At 39.3% G+C, this 23,684-nt stretch overlaps 1 protein-coding gene across 1 annotated transcript in view; it reads right to left on the bottom strand.

Annotated features, from left to right (window-relative positions):
- The window catches only part of CHRNA10 (cholinergic receptor nicotinic alpha 10 subunit), an 85,239-nt gene extending 61,851 nt beyond the window's left edge, over nucleotides 1-23,388 (bottom strand). The window contains exon 1 of the mRNA XM_088453879.1: nucleotides 23,251-23,388. Within this exon, the coding sequence (XP_088310005.1) occupies nucleotides 23,251-23,358 (108 nt within the window). The 5' untranslated portion in view covers nucleotides 23,359-23,388. The remainder of the gene's footprint in view (nucleotides 1-23,250) is intronic.
- Nucleotides 23,389-23,684: the final 296 nt, after the last annotated feature.

The raw sequence follows: 23,684 nt of genomic DNA, 5'->3' as shown, positions 1-23,684 counted from the left end.
ACCTGTCATACATTAATGTGTCACACACCTGTCATACAGTAATGTATCATGCACATGTCATACATTAATGTGTCACACACCTGTCATACAGTAATGTGCTATACACCTGTCATAAAGTAATGTGTCACACACCTGTCATACATTAATGTGTCATACACCTGTCATACATTAATGTGTCATACACCTGTCATACATTAATGTGTCACACACCGGTCATACAGTAATGTGTCACACACCTGTCATACATTAATATGTCATACACCTGTCATACATTAATGTGTCATACACCAGTCATACAGTAATGTGTTATACACCTGTCATACAATAATGTGTCACACACCTGTCATACAGTAATGTGTTATACACCTGTCATACAGTAATGTGTCACACACCTGTCATACAATAATGTGTCATACACCTGTCATACAGTAATGTGTTATACACCTGTCATACAATAATGTGTCACACACCTGTCATACATTAATGTGTCATACACCTGTCATACAGTAATGTATCATGCGCCTGTCATACAGTAATGTGTCACACACCTGTCATACAGTAATGTGTCACACACCTGGCATACATCAATGTGTCATACACCTGTCATACATTAATGTGTCATACATCTGTCATAAAGTAATGTATCATGCACCTGTCATACATTAATGTATCATACACCTGTCATAAAGTAATGTATCATGCACCTGTCATACATTAATGTATCATACACCTGTCATAAAGTAATGTATCATACACCTGTCATACAGTAATGTGTCACACACCTGTCATACAGTAATGTGTCATACACCTGTCATACAGTAATGTGTCATACACCTGTCATACATTAATGTGTCATACACCTGTCATACATCTGTCATACACCTGTCATACATTAATGTGTCATACACCTGTCATACATTAATGTATCATGCACCTGTCATACATTAATGTGTCACGCACCTGTCATACAGTAATTTGTCACACACCGTCATACACTAATGTGTCACACACCTGTCATACAGTAATGTGTCATACACCTGTCATACATTAATGTGTCATACACCTGTCATACATCTGTCATACACATCATACACCTGTCATACACTAATGTGACATACACCTGTCATACAGCTGTCATACACCTGTCATACATTAATGTGTCATACACCGGTCATACAGTAATGTATCACGCACCTGTCATACATTAATGTGTCACGCACCTGTCATACAGTAATGTGTCATACACCTGTCATACAGTAATGTGCCATACCCCTGTAACACAGTAATGTGTCACACACCTGTCATACAGTAATGTGTCATGCTCCTGTCATACATTAATGTATCACGCACCTGTCATACATTAATGTGTCACGCACCTGTCATACAGTAATGTGTCAAGCACCTCTCATACAGTAATGTGTCATACACCTGTCATACACCTGTCATACACGTCGTACACCTGTCATACATTAATGTGTCATACCCCTGTCATACATTAATGTGTCATACACCTGTCATACACCTGTCATACATTAATGTGTCATACACCTGTCATACAGTAATGTGTTATACATCTGTCATACAGTAATGTGTCACACACCTGTCATACAGTAATGTGTCATGCTCCTGTCATACATTAATGTATCATGCACCTGTCATACATTAATGTATCATACACCTGTCATAAAGTAATGTATCATGCACCTGTCATACAGTAATTTGTCACACACCATCATACACTAATGTGTCACACACCTGTCATACAGTAATGTGTCACACACCTGTCATACAGTAATGTGTCATACACCTGTCATACATTAATGTGTCATACACCTGTCATACATCTGTCATACACCTGTCATACATTAATGTGTCATACACCTGTCATACATTAATGTATCATGCACCTGTCATACATTAATGTGTCACGCACCTGTCATACAGTAATTTGTCACACACCGTCATACACTAATGTGTCACACACCTGTCATACAGTAATGTGCCATACACCTGTCATACATTAATGTGTCATACACCTGTCATACATCTGTCATACACCTGTCATACACATCATACACCTGTGATACACTAATGTGACATACACCTGTCATACACCTGTCATACACCTGTCATACATTAATGTGTCATACACCTGTCATACAGTAATGTATCATGCACCTGTCATACATTAATGTGTCACGCACCTGTCATACAGTAATGTGTCATACACCTGTCATACAGTAATGTGCCATACCCCTGTAACACAGTAATGTGTCACACACCTGTCATACAGTAATGTGTCATGCTCCTGTCATACATTAATGTATCACGCACCTGTCATACATTAATGTGTCACGCACCTGTCATACAGTAATGTGTCAAGCACCTGTCATACATTAATGTGTCACGCACCTGTCATACAGTAATTTGTCACACACCGTCATACACTAATGTGTCACACACCTGTCATACAGTAATGTGTCATACACCTGTCATACATTAATGTGTCATACACCTGTCATACATCTGTCATACACATCATAAACCTGTCATACACTAATGTGACATACACCTGTCATACAGCTGTCATACACCTGTCATACATTAATGTGTCATACACCTGTCATACAGTAATGTATCACGCACCTGTCATACATTAATGTGTCACGCACCTGTCATACAGTAATGTGTCATACACCTGTCATACAGTAATGTGTCATACACCTGTCATGCACCTGTCATACAGTAATGTCTCATGCACCTGTCATACATTAATGTGTCATGCACCTGTGATATAGTAATGTATCATGCACCTGTCATACATTAATGTGTCATACACCTGTCATACAGTAATGTGTCATACACCTGTCATACAGTAATGTGTCACACACCTATCATACATTAATGTGTCACGCACCTGTCATACAGTAATGTATCATACACCTGTCATACAGTAATGTGTCACACACCTGTCATACATTAATGTGTCACGCACCTGGCATACATCAATGTGTCATACACCTGTCATACATTAATGTGTCATACACCTGTCATAAAGTAATGTATCATGCACCTGTCATACATTAATGTATCATACACCTGTCATAAAGTAATGTATCATGCACCTGTCATACATTAATGTATCATACACCTGTCATAAAGTAATGTATCATACACCTGTCATACAGTAATGTGTCACACACCTGTCATACAGTAATGTGTCATACACCTGTCATACAGTAATGTGTCATACACCTGTCATACATTAATGTGTCATACACCTGTCATACATTAATGTGTCATACACCTGTCATACATCTGTCATACACCTGTCATACATTAATGTGTCATACACCTGTCATACATTAATGTATCATGCACCTGTCATACATTAATGTGTCACGCACCTGTCATACAGTAATTTGTCACGCACCTGTCATACAGTAATGTGTCACACACCTGTCATACATTAATGTGTCACGCACCAGTCATACAGTAATGTGTCACACACCTGTCATACAGTAATGTGTCACGCACCTGTCATACAGTAATGTGTCACGCACCTGTCATACAGTAATGTGTCACACACCTGTCATACAGTAATGTGTCACGCACCTGTCATACAGTAATGTGTCACGCACCTGTCATACAGTAATGTGTCACACACCTGTCATACAGTAATGTGTCACACACCTGTCATACAGTAATGTGTCACACACCTGTCATACAGTAATGACACCTGTCATACAGTAATGTGTCACACACCTGTCATACAGTAATGTGTTATACATCTGTCATACAGTAATGTGTCACACACCTGTCATACAGTAATGTGTCATGCTCCTGTCATACATTAATGTATCATGCACCTGTCATACATTAATGTATCATACACCTGTCATAAAGTAATGTATCATGCACCTGTCATACAGTAATTTGTCACACACCATCATACACTAATGTGTCACACACCTGTCATAGAGTAATGTGTCACACACCTGTCATACAGTAATGTGTCATGCACCTGTCATACATTAATATGTCATACACCTGTCATACAGTAATGTGTCATGCACCTGTCATACATTAATTTGTCACACACCATCATACATTAATGTGTCACACACCTGTCATACAGTAATGTGTCACACACCTGTCATACAGTAATGTGTCATACACCTGTCATACATTAATGTGTCATACACCTGTAATACATCTGTCATACACCTGTCATACATTAATGTGTCATACACCTGTCATACATTAATGTATCATGCACCTGTCATACATTAATGTGTCATGCACCTGTCATACAGTAATTTGTCACACACCGTCATACACTAATGTGTTACACACCTGTCATACAGTAATGTGTCATACACCTGTCATACATTAATGTGTCATACACCTGTCATACATCTGTCATACACCTGTCATACACATCATACACCTGTCATAAACCTGTCATACACCTGTCATACATTAATGTGTCATACACCTGTCATACAGTAATGTATCATGCACCTGTCATACATTAATGTGTCACGCACCTGTCATACAGTAATGTGTCATACACCTGTCATACAGTAATGTGTCATGCACCTGTGATACAGTAATGTGTCATGCACCTGTGATACAGTAATGTGTCACGCACCTGTCATACATTAATGTGTCACACACCTGTCATACAGTAATGTGTCATGCACCTGTCATACATTAATGTGTCATACACCTGTCATACAGTAATGTGTCATGCACCTGTCATACATTAATGTGTCATGCACCTGTGATATAGTAATGTATCATGCACCTGTCATACATTAATGTGTCATACACCTGTCATACAGTAATGTGTCACGCACCTGTCATACATTAATGTGTCATGCACCTGTCATACATTAATGTGTCATACACCTGTCATACAGTAATGTGTTATACACCTGTCATACAATAATGTGTCATACACCTGTCATACAGTAATGTATCATGCACCTGTCATACATTAATGTGTCATACACCTGTCATACAGTAATGTATCATGCACCTGTCATAGAGTAATGTGTCATGCACCTGTCATACATTAATGTGTCATACACCTGTCATACAGTAATGTATCATGCACCTGTCATACATTAATGTGTCATACACCTGTCATACACGTCATACACCTGTCATACATTAATGTGTCATACACCTGTCATACAACTGTCATACATTAATGTGTCATAAACCTGTCATACACCTGTCATACATTAATGTGTCACACACCTGTCATACAGTAATGTATCATGCACATGTCATACATTAATGTGTCACACACCTGTCATACAGTAATGTGCTATACACCTGTCATAAAGTAATGTGTCACACACCTGTCATACATTAATGTGTCATACACCTGTCATACATTAATGTGTCATACACCTGTCATACATTAATGTGTCACACACCGGTCATACAGTAATGTGTCACACACCTGTCATACATTAATATGTCATACACCTGTCATACATTAATGTGTCATACACCAGTCATACAGTAATGTGTTATACACCTGTCATACAATAATGTGTCACACACCTGTCATACAGTAATGTGTTATACACCTGTCATACAGTAATGTGTCACACACCTGTCATACAATAATGTGTCATACACCTGTCATACAGTAATGTGTTATACACCTGTCATACAATAATGTGTCACACACCTGTCATACATTAATGTGTCATACACCCGTCATACAGTAATGTATCATGCGCCTGTCATACAGTAATGTGTCACACACCTGTCATACAGTAATGTGTCACACACCTGGCATACATCAATGTGTCATACACCTGTCATACATTAATGTGTCATACATCTGTCATAAAGTAATGTATCATGCACCTGTCATACATTAATGTATCATACACCTGTCATAAAGTAATGTATCATGCACCTGTCATACATTAATGTATCATACACCTGTCATAAAGTAATGTATCATACACCTGTCATACAGTAATGTGTCACACACCTGTCATACAGTAATGTGTCATACACCTGTCATACAGTAATGTGTCATACACCTGTCATACATTAATGTGTCATACACCTGTCATACATCTGTCATACACCTGTCATACATTAATGTGTCATACACCTGTCATACATTAATGTATCATGCACCTGTCATACATTAATGTGTCACGCACCTGTTATACAGTAATTTGTCACACACCGTCATACACTAATGTGTCACACACCTGTCATACAGTAATGTGTCATACACCTGTCATACATTAATGTGTCATACACCTGTCATACATCTGTCATACACATCATACACCTGTCATACACTAATGTGACATACACCTGTCATACAGCTGTCATACACCTGTCATACATTAATGTGTCATACACCTGTCATACAGTAATGTATCACGCACCTGTCATACATTAATGTGTCACGCACCTGTCATACAGTAATGTGTCATACACCTGTCATACAGTAATGTGCCATACCCCTGTAACACAGTAATGTGTCACACACCTGTCATACAGTAATGTGTCATGCTCCTGTCATACATTAATGTATCACGCACCTGTCATACATTAATGTGTCACGCACCTGTCATACAGTAATGTGTCAAGCACCTCTCATACAGTAATGTGTCATACACCTGTCATACACCTGTCATACACGTCGTACACCTGTCATACATTAATGTGTCATACCCCTGTCATACATTAATGTGTCATACACCTGTCATACACCTGTCATACATTAATGTGTCATACACCTGTCATACAGTAATGTGTTATACATCTGTCATACAGTAATGTGTCACACACCTGTCATACAGTAATGTGTCATGCTCCTGTCATACATTAATGTATCATGCACCTGTCATACATTAATGTATCATACACCTGTCATAAAGTAATGTATCATGCACCTGTCATACAGTAATTTGTCACACACCATCATACACTAATGTGTCACACACCTGTCATACAGTAATGTGTCACACACCTGTCATACAGTAATGTGTCATACACCTGTCATACATTAATGTGTCATACACCTGTCATACATCTGTCATACACCTGTCATACATTAATGTGTCATACACCTGTCATACATTAATGTATCATGCACCTGTCATACATTAATGTGTCACGCACCTGTCATACAGTAATTTGTCACACACCGTCATACACTAATGTGTCACACACCTGTCATACAGTAATGTGCCATACACCTGTCATACATTAATGTGTCATACACCTGTCATACATCTGTCATACACCTGTCATACACATCATACACCTGTGATACACTAATGTGACATACACCTGTCATACACCTGTCATACACCTGTCATACATTAATGTGTCATACACCTGTCATACAGTAATGTATCATGCACCTGTCATACATTAATGTGTCACGCACCTGTCATACAGTAATGTGTCATACACCTGTCATACAGTAATGTGCCATACCCCTGTAACACAGTAATGTGTCACACACCTGTCATACAGTAATGTGTCATGCTCCTGTCATACATTAATGTATCACGCACCTGTCATACATTAATGTGTCACGCACCTGTCATACAGTAATGTGTCAAGCACCTGTCATACATTAATGTGTCACGCACCTGTCATACAGTAATTTGTCACACACCGTCATACACTAATGTGTCACACACCTGTCATACAGTAATGTGTCATACACCTGTCATACATTAATGTGTCATACACCTGTCATACATCTGTCATACACATCATAAACCTGTCATACACTAATGTGACATACACCTGTCATACAGCTGTCATACACCTGTCATACATTAATGTGTCATACACCTGTCATACAGTAATGTATCACGCACCTGTCATACATTAATGTGTCACGCACCTGTCATACAGTAATGTGTCATACACCTGTCATACAGTAATGTGTCATACACCTGTCATGCACCTGTCATACAGTAATGTCTCATGCACCTGTCATACATTAATGTGTCATGCACCTGTGATATAGTAATGTATCATGCACCTGTCATACATTAATGTGTCATACACCTGTCATACAGTAATGTGTCATACACCTGTCATACAGTAATGTGTCACACACCTATCATACATTAATGTGTCACGCACCTGTCATACAGTAATGTGTCATACACCTGTCATACAGTAATGTGTCACACACCTGTCATACATTAATGTGTCACGCACCTGGCATACATCAATGTGTCATACACCTGTCATACATTAATGTGTCATACACCTGTCATAAAGTAATGTATCATGCACCTGTCATACATTAATGTATCATACACCTGTCATAAAGTAATGTATCATGCACCTGTCATACATTAATGTATCATACACCTGTCATAAAGTAATGTATCATACACCTGTCATACAGTAATGTGTCACACACCTGTCATACAGTAATGTGTCATACACCTGTCATACAGTAATGTGTCATACACCTGTCATACATTAATGTGTCATACACCTGTCATACATTAATGTGTCATACACCTGTCATACATCTGTCATACACCTGTCATACATTAATGTGTCATACACCTGTCATACATTAATGTATCATGCACCTGTCATACATTAATGTGTCACGCACCTGTCATACAGTAATTTGTCACACACCGTCATACACTAATGTGTCACACACCTGTCATACAGTAATGTGTCATACACCTGTCATACATTAATGTGTCATACACCTGTCATACATCTGTCATACACATCATACACCTGTCATACACTAATGTGACATACACCTGTCATACAGCTGTCATACACCTGTCATACATTAATGTGTCATACACCTGTCATACAGTAATGTATCACGCACCTGTCATACATTAATGTGTCACGCACCTGTCATACAGTAATGTGTCATACACCTGTCATACAGTAATGTGCCATACCCCTGTAACACAGTAATGTGTCACACACCTGTCATACAGTAATGTGTCATGCTCCTGTCATACATTAATGTATCACGCACCTGTCATACATTAATGTGTCACGCACCTGTCATACAGTAATGTGTCAAGCACCTGTCATACAGTAATGTGTCATACACCTGTCATACACCTGTCATACACGTCGTACACCTGTCATACATTAATGTGTCACACCCCTGTCATACATTAATGTGTCATACACCTGTCATACACCTGTCATACATTAATGTGTCATACACCTGTCATACACCTGTCATACATTAATGTGTCATACACCTGTCATACAGTAATGTATCATGCACCTGTCATACATTTATGTGTCATGCACCTATCATACAGTAATGTGTCACACACCTGTCATACAGTAATGTGTCACACACCTGTCATACAGTAATGTGTCATACACCTGTCATACAGTAATGTATCACACACCTGTCATACAGTAATGTGTCATGCTCCTGTCATACAGTAATGTGTCATACACCTGTCATACAGTAATGTGTCACACACCTGTCATACATTAATGTGTCACGCACCTGTCATACAGTAATGTGTCACACACCTGTCATACAGTAATGTGTCATACACCTGTCATACAGTAATGTGTCACACACCTGTCATAGATTAATGTGTCACGCACCTGTCATACAGTAATGTGTCACGCACCTGTCATACAGTAATGTGTCACACACCTGTCATACAGTAATGTGTCACACACCTGTCATACATTAATGTGTCACGCACCTGTCATACAGTAATGTGTCACACACCTGTCATACAGTAATGTGTCACGCACCTGTCATACAGTAATGTGTCACGCACCTGTCATACAGTAATGTGTCACACACCTGTCATACAGTAATGTGTCACGCACCTGTCATACAGTAATGTGTCACGCACCTGTCATACAGTAATGTGTCACACACCTGTCATACAGTAATGTGTCACACACCTGTCATACAGTAATGTGTCACACACCTGTCATACAGTAATGTGGCACACACCTGTCATACAGTAATGACACCTGTCATACAGTAATGTGTCACACACCTGTCATACAGTAATGTGTTATACATCTGTCATACAGTAATGTGTCACACACCTGTCATACAGTAATGTGTCATGCTCCTGTCTTACATTAATGTATCATGCACCTGTCATACATTAATGTATCATACACCTGTCATAAAGTAATGTATCATGCACCTGTCATACAGTAATTTGTCACACACCATCATACACTAATGTGTCACACACCTGTCATACAGTAATGTGTCACACACCTGTCATACAGTAATGTGTCATACACCTGTCATACATTAATGTGTCATACACCTGTCATACATCTGTCATACACCTGTCATACATTAATGTGTCATACACCTGTCATACATTAATGTATCATGCACCTGTCATACATTAATGTGTCACGCACCTGTCATACAGTAATTTGTCACACACCGTCATACACTAATGTGTCACACACCTGTCATACAGTAATGTGTCATACACCTGTCATACATTAATGTGTCATACACCTGTCATACATCTGTCATACACCTGTCATACACATCATACACCTGTGATACACTAATGTGACATACACCTGTCATACACCTGTCATACACCTGTCATACATTAATGTGTCATACACCTGTCATACAGTAATGTATCATGCACCTGTCATACATTAATGTGTCACGCACCTGTCATACAGTAATGTGTCATACACCTGTCATACAGTAATGTGCCATACCCCTGTAACACAGTAATGTGTAACACACCTGTCATACAGTAATGTGTCATGCTCCTGTCATACATTAATGTATCACGCACCTGTCATACATTAATGTGTCACGCACCTGTCATACAGTAATGTGTCAAGCACCTGTCATACAGTAATGTGTCATACACCTGTCATGCACCTGTCATACAGTAATGTGTCATGCACCTGTCATACATTAATGTGTCATGCACCTGTGATATAGTAATGTATCATGCACCTGTCATACATTAATGTGTCATACACCTGTCATACAGTAATGTGTCATACACCTGTCATACAGTAATGTGTCACACACCTGTCATACATTAATGTGTCATGCACCTGTCATACAGTAATGTGTCATACACCTGTCATACATTAATGTGTCATACACCTGTCATACAGTAATGTGTTATACACCTGTCATACAATAATGTGTCATACACCTGTCATACAGTAATGTATCATGCACCTGTCATACATTAATGTGTCATACACCTGTCATACAGTAATGTATCATGCACCTGTCATAGAGTAATGTATCATGCACCTGTCATACATTAATGTGTCATAAACCTGTCATACAGTAATGTATCATGCACCTGTCATACATTAATGTGTCATACAACTGTCATACACGTCATACACCTGTCATACATTAATGTGTCATGCACCTGTGATATAGTAATGTATCATGCACCTGTCATACATTAATGTGTCATACACCTATCATACAGTAATGTGTCATACACCTGTCATACAGTAATGTGTCACACACCTGTCATACATTAATGTGTCTCGCACCTGTCATACAGTAATGTGTCACACACCTGTCATACATTAATGTGTCATACACCTGTCATACAGTAATTTGTTATACACCTGTCATACAATAATGTGTCATACACCTGTCATACAGTAATGTATCATGCACCTGTCATACATTAATGTGTCATACACCTGTCATACAGTAATGTATCATGTACCTGTCATAGAGTAATGTATCATGCACCTGTCATACATTAATGTGTCATACACCTGTCATACAGTAATGTATCATGCACCTGTCATACATTAATGTGTCATACACCTGTCATACACGTCATACACCTGTCATACATTAATGTGTCATACACCTGTCATACACCTGTCATACAACTGTCATACATTAATGTGTCATAAACCTGTCATACACCTGTCATACATTAATGTGTCACACACCTGTCATAGAGTAATGTATCATGCACATGTCATACATTAATGTGTCACACACCTGTCATACATTAATGTGTCATACACCTGTCATACATTAATGTGTCATACACCTGTCATACAGTAATGTGTCACACACCTGTCATACATTAATGTGTCATACACCTGTCATACATTAATGTGTCATACACCTGTCATACAGTAATGTGTTATACACCTGTCATACAATAATGTGTCACACACCTGTCATACAGTAATGTGTTATACACCTGTCATACAGTAATGTGGCACACACCTGTCATACAATAATGTGTCATACACCTGTCATACAGTAATGTGTTATACACCTGTCATACAATAATGTGTCATACACCTGTCATACAGTAATGTTTCACACACCTGTCATACAGTAATGTGTTATACATCTGTCATACAGTAATGTGTCACACAGCTGGCATACATTAATGTGTCATACACCTGTCATACATCTGTCATACACCTGTCATACATTAATGTGTCATACACCTGTCATACATTAATGTATCATGCACCTGTCATACATTAATGTATCATGCACCTGTCATACAGTAATTTGTCACACACCATCATACACTAATGTGTCACACACCTGTCATACTGTAATGTGTCACACACCTGTCATACATTAATGTGTCATACACCTGTCATACACCTGTCATACATTAATGTGTCATACACCTGTCATACATTAATGTATCATGCACCTGTCATACATTAATGTGTCACGCACCTGTCATACAGTAATTTGTCACACACCGTCATACACTAATGTGTCACACACCTGTCATACAGTAATGTGTCATACACCTGTCATACATTAATGTGTCATACACCTGTCATACATCTGTCATACACCTGTCATACACTAATGTGACATACACCTGTCATACACCTGTCATACATTAATGTGTCATACACCTGTCATACAGTAATGTATCATGCACCTGTCATACATTAATGTGTCACGCACCTGTCATACAGTAATGTGTCATACACCTGTCATACAGTAATGTGCCATACCCCTGTAACACAGTAATGTGTCACACACCTGTCATACAGTAATGTGTCATGCTCCTGTCATACATTAATGTATCACGCACCTGTCATACATTAATGTGTCACGCACCTGTCATACAGTAATGTGTCAAGCACCTGTCATACAGTAATGTGTCATACACCTGTCATACACCTGTCATACACGTCGTACACCTGTCATACATTAATGTGTCATACCCCTGTCATACATTAATGTGTCATACACCTGTCATACACCTGTCATACATTAATGTGTCATACACCTGTCATACAGTAATGTATCATGCACCTGTCATACATTTATGTGTCATGCACCTATCATACAGTAATGTGTCACACACCTGTCATACAGTAATGTGTCACACACCTGTCATACAGTAATGTGTCATACACCTGTCATACAGTAATGTATCACACACCTGTCATACAGTAATGTGTCATGCTCCTGTCATACAGTAATGTGTCATACACCTGTCATACAGTAATGTGTCACACACCTGTCATACATTAATGTGTCACGCACCTGTCATACAGTAATGTGTCACACACCTGTCATACAGTAATGTGTCATACACCTGTCATACAGTAATGTGTCACACGCCTGTCATACATTAATGTGTCACGCACCTGTCATACAGTAATGTGTCACGCACCTGTCATACAGTAATGTGTCACACACCTGTCATACAGTAATGTGTCACACACCTGTCATACAGTAATGTGTCACGCACCTGTCATACAGTAATGTGTCACACACCTGTCATACAGTAATGTGTCACGCACCTGTCATACAGTAATGTGTCACGCACCTGTCATACAGTAATGTGTCACACACCTGTCATACAGTAATGTGTCACGCACCTGTCATACAGTAATGTGTCACGCACCTGTCATACAGTAATGTGTCACACACCTGTCATACAGTAATGTGTCACACACCTGTCATACAGTAATGTGTCACACACCTGTCATACAGTAATGTGTCACACACCTGTCATACAGTAATGACACCTGTCATACAGTAATGTGTCACACACCTGTCATACAGTAATGTGTTATACATCTGTCATACAGTAATGTGTCACACACCTGTCATACAGTAATGTGTCATGCTCCTGTCATACATTAATGTATCATGCACCTGTCATACATTAATGTATCATACACCTGTCATAAAGTAATGTATCATGCACCTGTCATACAGTAATTTGTCACACACCATCATACACTAATGTGTCACACACCTGTCATACAGTAATGTGTCACACACCTGTCATACATTAATGTGTCATACACCTGTCATACATCTGTCATACACCTGTCATACATTAATGTGTCATACACCTGTCATACATTAATGTATCATGCACCTGTCATACATTAATGTGTCAGGCACCTGTCATACAGTAATTTGTCACACACCGTCATACACTAATGTGTCACACACCTGTCATACAGTAATGTGTCATACACCTGTCATACATTAATGTGTCATACACCTGTCATACATCTGTCATACACCTGTCATACACATCATACACCTGTGATACACTAATGTGACATACACCTGTCATACACCTGTCATACACCTGTCATACATTAATGTGTCATACACCTGTCATACAGTAATGTATCATGCACCTGTCATACATTAATGTGTCACGCACCTGTCATACAGTAATGTGTCATACACCTGTCATACAGTAATGTGCCATACCCCTGTAACACAGTAATGTGTCACACACCTGTCATACAGTAATGTGTCATGCTCCTGTCATACATTAATGTATCACGCACCTGTCATACATTAATGTGTCACGCACCTGTCATACAGTAATGTGTCAAGCACCTGTCATACAGTAATGTGTCATACACCTGTCATGCACCTGTCATACAGTAATGTGTCATGCACCTGTCATACATTAATGTGTCATGCACCTGTGATATAGTAATGTATCATGCACCTGTCATACATTAATGTGTCATACACCTGTCATACAGTAATGTGTCATACACCTGTCATACAGTAATGTGTCACACACCTGTCATACATTAATGTGTCACGCACCTGTCATACAGTAATGTGTCATACACCTGTCATACATTAATGTGTCATACACCTGTCATACAGTAATGTGTTATACACCTGTCATACAATAATGTGTCATACACCTGTCATACAGTAATGTATCATGCACCTGTCATACATTAATGTGTCATACACCTGTCATACAGTAATGTATCATGCACCTGTCATAGAGTAATGTATCATGCACCTGTCATACATTAATGTGTCATAAACCTGTCATACAGTAATGTATCATGCACCTGTCATACATTAATGTGTCATACACCTGTCATACACGTCATACACCTGTCATACATTAATGTGTCATACACCTGTCATACACCTGTCATACAACTGTCATACATTAATGTGTCATAAACCTGTCATACACCTGTCATACATTAATGTGTCACACACCTGTCATAGAGTAATGTATCATGCACATGTCATACATTAATGTGTCACACACCTGTCATACATTAATGTGTCATACACCTGTCATACATTAATGTGTCATACACCTGTCATACAGTAATGTGTCACACACCTGTCATACATTAATGTGTCATACACCTGTCATACATTAATGTGTCATACACCTGTCATACAGTAATGTGTTATACACCTGTCATACAATAATGTGTCACACACCTGTCATACAGTAATGTGTTATACACCTGTCATACAGTAATGTGGCACACACCTGTCATACAATAATGTGTCATACACCTGTCATACAGTAATGTGTTATACACCTGTCATACAATAATGTGTCATACACCTGTCATACAGTAATGTTTCACACACCTGTCATACAGTAATGTGTTATACATCTGTCATACAGTAATGTGTCACACAGCTGGCATACATTAATGTGTCATACACCTGTCATACATCTGTCATACACCTGTCATACATTAATGTGTCATACACCTGTCATACATTAATGTATCATGCACCTGTCATACATTAATGTATCATGCACCTGTCATACATTAATGTGTCACGCACCTGTCATACAGTAATTTGTCACACACCGTCATACACTAATGTGTCACACACCTGTCATACAGTAATGTGTCATACACCTGTCATACATTAATGTGTCATACACCTGTCATACATCTGTCATACACCTGTCATACACTAATGTGACATACACCTGTCATACACCTGTCATACATTAATGTGTCATACACCTGTCATACAGTAATGTATCATGCACCTGTCATACATTAATGTGTCACGCACCTGTCATACAGTAATGTGTCATACACCTGTCATACAGTAATGTGCCATACCCCTGTAACACAGTAATGTGTCACACACCTGTCATACAGTAATGTGTCATGCTCCTGTCATACATTAATGTATCACGCACCTGTCATACATTAATGTGTCACGCACCTGTCATACAGTAATGTGTCAAGCACCTGTCATACAGTAATGTGTCATACACCTGTCATACACCTGTCATACACGTCGTACACCTGTCATACATTAATGTGTCATACCCCTGTCATACATTAATGTGTCATACACCTGTCATACACCTGTCATACATTAATGTGTCATACACCTGTCATACAGTAATGTATCATTCACCTGTCATACATTTATGTGTCATGCACCTATCATACAGTAATGTGTCACACACCTGTCATACAGTAATGTGTCACACACCTGTCATACAGTAATGTGTCATACACCTGTCATACAGTAATGTATCACACACCTGTCATACAGTAATGTGTCATGCTCCTGTCATACAGTAATGTGTCATACACCTGTCATACAGTAATGTGTCACACACCTGTCATACATTAATGTGTCACGCACCTGTCATACAGTAATGTGTCACACACCTGTCATACAGTAATGTGTCATACACCTGTCATACAGTAATGTGTCACACGCCTGTCATAGATTAATGTGTCACGCACCTGTCATACAGTAATGTGTCACGCACCTGTCATACAGTAATGTGTCACGCACCTGTCATACAGTAATGTGTCACGCACCTGTCATACAGTAATGTGTCACACACCTGTCATACAGTAATGTGTCACGCACCTGTCATACAGTAATGTGTCACACACCTGTCATACAGTAATGTGTCACGCACCTGTCATACAGTAATGTGTCACGCACCTGTCATACAGTAATGTGTCACACACCTGTCATACAGTAATGTGTCACGCACCTGTCATACAGTAATGTGTCACGCACCTGTCATACAGTAATGTGTCACACACCTGTCATACAGTAATGTGTCACACACCTGTCATACAGTAATGTGTCACACACCTGTCATACAGTAATGTGTCACACACCTGTCATACAGTAATGACACCTGTCATACAGTAATGTGTCACACACCTGTCATACAGTAATGTGTTATACATCTGTCATACAGTAATGTGTCACACACCTGTCATACAGTAATGTGTCATGCTCCTGTCATACATTAATGTATCATGCACCTGTCATACATTAATGTATCATACACCTGTCATAAAGTAATGTATCATGCACCTGTCATACAGTAATTTGTCACACACCATCATACACTAATCTGTCACACACCTGTCATACAGTAATGTGTCACACACCTGTCATACATTAATGTGTCATACACCTGTCATACATCTGTCATACACCTGTCATACATTAATGTGTCATACACCTGTCATACATTAATGTATCATGCACCTGTCATACATTAATGTGTCAGGCACCTGTCATACAGTAATTTGTCACACACCGTCATACACTAATGTGTCACACACCTGTCATACAGTAATGTGTCATACACCTGTCATACATTAATGTGTCATACACCTGTCATACATCTGTCATACACCTGTCATACACATCATACACCTGTGATACACTAATGTGACATACACCTGTCATACACCTGTCATACACCTGTCATACATTAATGTGTCATACACCTGTCATACAGTAATGTATCATGCACCTGTCATACATTAATGTGTCACGCACCTGTCATACAGTAATGTGTCATACACCTGTCATACAGTAATGTGCCATACCCCTGTAACACAGTAATGTGTCACACACCTGTCATACAGTAATGTGTCATGCTCCTGTCATACATTAATGTATCACGCACCTGTCATACATTAATGTGTCACGCACCTGTCATACAGTAATGTGTCAAGCACCTGTCATACAGTAATGTGTCATACACCTGTCATGCACCTGTCATACAGTAATGTGTCATGCACCTGTCATACATTAATGTGTCATGCACCTGTGATATAGTAATGTATCATGCACCTGTCATACATTAATGTGTCATACACCTGTCATACAGTAATGTGTCATACACCTGTCATACAGTAATGTGTCACACACCTGTCATACATTAATGTGTCACGCACCTGTCATACAGTAATGTGTCATACACCTGTCATACATTAATGTGTCATACACCTGTCATACAGTAATGTGTTATACACCTGTCATACAATAATGTGTCATACACCTGTCATACAGTAATGTATCATGCACCTGTCATACATTAATGTGTCATACACCTGTCATACAGTAATGTATCATGCACCTGTCATAGAGTAATGTATCATGCACCTGTCATACATTAATGTGTCATAAACCTGTCATACAGTAATGTATCATGCACCTGTCATACATTAATGTGTCATACACCTGTCATACACGTCATACACCTGTCATACATTAATGTGTCATGCACCTGTGATATAGTAATGTATCATGCACCTGTCATACATTAATGTGTCATACACCTATCATACAGTAATGTGTCATACACCTGTCATACAGTAATGTGTCACACACCTGTCATACATTAATGTGTCACGCACCTGTCATACAGTAATGTGTCACACACCTGTCATACATTAATGTGTCATACACCTGTCATACAGTAATTTGTTATACACCTGTCATACAATAATGTGTCATACACCTGTCATACAGTAATGTATCATGCACCTGTCATACATTAATGTGTCATACACCTGTCATACAGTAATGTATCATGTACCTGTCATAGAGTAATGTATCATGCACCTGTCATACATTAATGTGTCATACACCTGTCATACAGTAATGTATCATGCACCTGTCATACATTAATGTGTCATACACCTGTCATACACGTCATACACCTGTCATACATTAATGTGTCATACACCTGTCATACACCTGTCATACAACTGTCATACATTAATGTGTCATAAACCTGTCATACATTAATGTGTCACACACCTGTCATAGAGTAATGTATCATGCACATGTCATACATTAATGTGTCACACACCTGTCATACAGTAATGTGCTATACACCTGTCATACAGTAATGTGTCACACACCTGTCATACATTAATGTGTCATACACCTGTCATACATTAATGTGTCATACACCTGTCATACAGTAATGTGTCACACACCTGTCATACATTAATGTGTCATACACCTGTCATACATTAATGTGTCATACACCTGTCATACAGTAATGTGTTATACACCTGTCATACAATAATGTGTCACACACCTGTCATACAGTAATGTGTTATACACCTGTCATACAGTAATGTGGCACACACCTGTCATACAATAATGTGTCATACACCTGTCATACAGTAATGTGTTATACACCTGTCATACAATAATGTGTCATACACCTGTCATACAGTAATGTTTCACACACCTGTCATACAGTAATGTGTTATACATCTGTCATACAGTAATGTGTCACACAGCTGGCATACATTAATGTGTCATACACCTGTCATACATCTGTCATACACCTGTCATACATTAATGTGTCATACACCTGTCATACATTAATGTATCATGCACCTGTCATACATTAATGTATCATGCACCTGTCATACAGTAATTTGTCACACACCATCATACACTAATGTGTCACACACCTGTCATACTGTAATGTGTCACACACCTGTCATACATTAATGTGTCATACACCTGTCATACACCTGTCACACATTAATGTGTCATACACCTGTCATACATTAATGTATCATGCACCTGTCATACAGTAATTTGTCACACACCGTCATACACTAATGTGTCACACACCTGTCATACAGTAATGTGTCATACACCTGTCATACATTAATGTGTCATACACCTGTCATACATCTGTCATACACCTGTCATACACTAATGTGACATACACCTGTCATACACCTGTCATACATTAATGTGTCATACACCTGTCATACAGTAATGTATCATGCACCTGTCATACATTAATGTGTCACGCACCTGTCATACAGTAATGTGTCATACACCTGTCATACAGTAATGTGCCATACCCCTGTAACACAGTAATGTGTCACACACCTGTCATACAGTAATGTGTCATGCTCCTGTCATACATTAATGTATCACGCACCTGTCATACATTAATGTGTCACGCACCTGTCATACAGTAATGTGTCAAGCACCTGTCATACAGTAATGTGTCATACACCTGTCATACACCTGTCATAAACGTCGTACACCTGTCATACATTAATGTGTCATACCCCTGTCATACATTAATGTGTCATACACCTGTCATACACCTGTCATACATTAATGTGTCATACACCTGTCATACAGTAATGTATCATGCACCTGTCATACATTTATGTGTCATGCACCTATCATACAGTAATGTGTCACACACCTGTCATACACTAATGTGTCACACACCTGTCATACAGTAATGTGTCATACACCTGTCATACAGTAATGTATCACACACCTGTCATACAGTAATGTGTCATGCTCCTGTAATACAGTAATGTGTCACACACCTGTCATACAGTAATGTGTCACACACCTGTCATACAGTAATGTGTCACACACCTGTCATACATTAATGTGTCACGCACCTGTCATACAGTAATGTGTCACGCACCTGTCATACAGTAATGTGTCAAGCACCTGTCATACAGTAATGTGTTACGCACCTGGCATACATTAATGTGTCATACACCTGTCATACAGTAATGTGTCACACACCTGTCATACAGTAATGTGTCACACACCTGTCATACAGTAATGTGTCACGCACCTGTCATACAGTAATGTGTCACGCACCTGTCATACAGTAATGTGTCACACACCTGTCATACAGTAATGTGTCACACGCCTGTCATACATTAATGTGTCACGCGCCTGTCATACAGTAATGTGTCACGCACCTGTCATACAGTAATGTGTCACACACCTGTCATACAGTAATGTGTCACACACCTGTCATACAGTAATGTGTCATGCACCTGTCATACAGTAATGTGTCACGCACCTGTCATACAGTAATGTGTCACGCACCTGTCATACAGTAATGTGTCACACACCTGTCATACAGTAATGTGTCACACACCTGTCATACAGTAATGTGTCACACACCTGTCATACAGTAATGTGTCACACACCTGTCATACAGTAATGACACCTGTCATACAGTAATGTGTCACACACCTGTCATACAGTAATGTGTTATACATCTGTCATACAGTAATGTGTCACACACCTGTCATACAGTAATGTGTCATGCTCCTGTCATACATTAATGTATCATGCACCTGTCATACATTAATGTATCATACACCTGTCATAAAGTAATGTATCATGCACCTGTCATACAGTAATTTGTCACACACCATCATACACTAATGTGTCACACACCTGTCATACAGTAATGTGTCACACACCTGTCATACAGTAATGTGTCATACACCTGTCATACATTAATGTGTCATACACCTGTCATACATCTGTCATACACCTGTCATACATTAATGTGTCATACACCTGTCATACATTAATGTATCATGCACCTGTCATACATTAATGTGTCACGCACCTGTCATACAGTAATTTGTCACACACCGTCATTGACTAATGTGTCACACACCTGTCATACAGTAATGTGTCATACACCTGTCATACATTAATGTGTCATACACCTGTCATACATCTGTCATACACCTGTCATACACATCATACACCTGTGATACACTAATGTGACATACACCTGTCATACACCTGTCATACACCTGTCATACATTAATGTGTCATACACCTGTCATACAGTAATGTATCATGCACCTGTCATACATTAATGTGTCACGCACCTGTCATACAGTAATGTGTCATACACCTGTCATACAGTAATGTGCCATACCCCTGTAACACAGTAATGTGTCACACACCTGTCATACAGTAATGTGTCATGCTCCTGTCATACATTAATGTATCACGCACCTGTCATACATTAATGTGTCACGCACCTGTCATACAGTAATGTGTCAAGCACCTGTCATACAGTAATGTGTCATACACCTGTCATGCACCTGTCATACAGTAATGTGTCATGCACCTGTGATACATTAATGTGTCATGCACCTGTGATATAGTAATGTATCATGCACCTGTCATACATTAATGTGTCATACACCTGTCATACAGTAATGTGTCATACACCTGTCATACAGTAATGTGTCACACACCTGTCATACATTAATGTGTCACGCACCTGTCATACAGTAATGTGTCATACACCTGTCATACATTAATGTGTCATACACCTGTCATACAGTAATGTGTTATACACCTGTCATACAATAATGTGTCACACACCTGTCATACAGTAATGTGTCATACACCTGTCATACAGTAATGTGTCATGCTCCTGTCATACAGTAATGTGTCATACACCTGTCATACAGTAATGTGTCATACACCTGTCATACAGTAATGTGTCACACACCTGTCATACAGTAATGTGTCACGCACCTAAACCTTCCTCCACAAATGCTCTATAGAATAGTGACAGCTGCATGTTAATCTGTCCAGTGGTTCCTGGGAATAACCCGATCACACAGACAGACGCCTACCAGGGACTTTATTTTATCCTCTGTATGTGTGTGTGTACATGTGTATGTGTACATGTTTGTATGTATACATGTGTGGGTGTATGTATACGTGATGTGTGCACTACAGGTAGCCTCTTTGGACCCTGCCCCCATTATGTGATTATATTTTGGATATGAGGTACGGCTACATGTTGTGGCGCACGGCTTAGCGTTGCGCGGTGAGAATACCATGTCAATGATCTGTGACAGGGTGACCTGCAGCGTCACATTCATCGCTTTGTCCATGTCCTCCACGGGCCGCAGAGCGTTGGAGTAGTTGGCAAATAGGTCGTTCATCAGTTTGTAGGCGAACTTCCCCTGAGCCCCCAGGACACCTGGAATGAGAGGAGATTCAGTAACGGGGGCGATGATTGGTGGACGTAAAACATAAGTGTGTAGGTAGGTGCTATAAATAACACTGACAACAAGGCGCCACTCATGAGATACAGGGAATGATTCAGAGGTGGGCGCAGTTACAGCCGCGACTTTCTACTGAGGCGTCCACTGGCTGCAGCACTAATCTGTCGCTGTGCGTATTAAGACATATTAAGACGCACCATCGAACACTGCAACAGCTCAATAAAGGCGCAGATTCTTCATCTGAACATGGCTGCCTGTGTCAG

This window comes from Taudactylus pleione, unplaced genomic scaffold (genome assembly GCF_031769625.1).
Source record: "Taudactylus pleione unplaced genomic scaffold, aTauple2 ptg000598l, whole genome shotgun sequence".
NCBI classification, from domain to species: domain Eukaryota; kingdom Metazoa; phylum Chordata; class Amphibia; order Anura; family Myobatrachidae; genus Taudactylus; species Taudactylus pleione.
The sequence above is the reverse complement of the archived record's forward strand: the minus strand, read 5'-3'. Positions and strand labels throughout refer to the sequence as shown.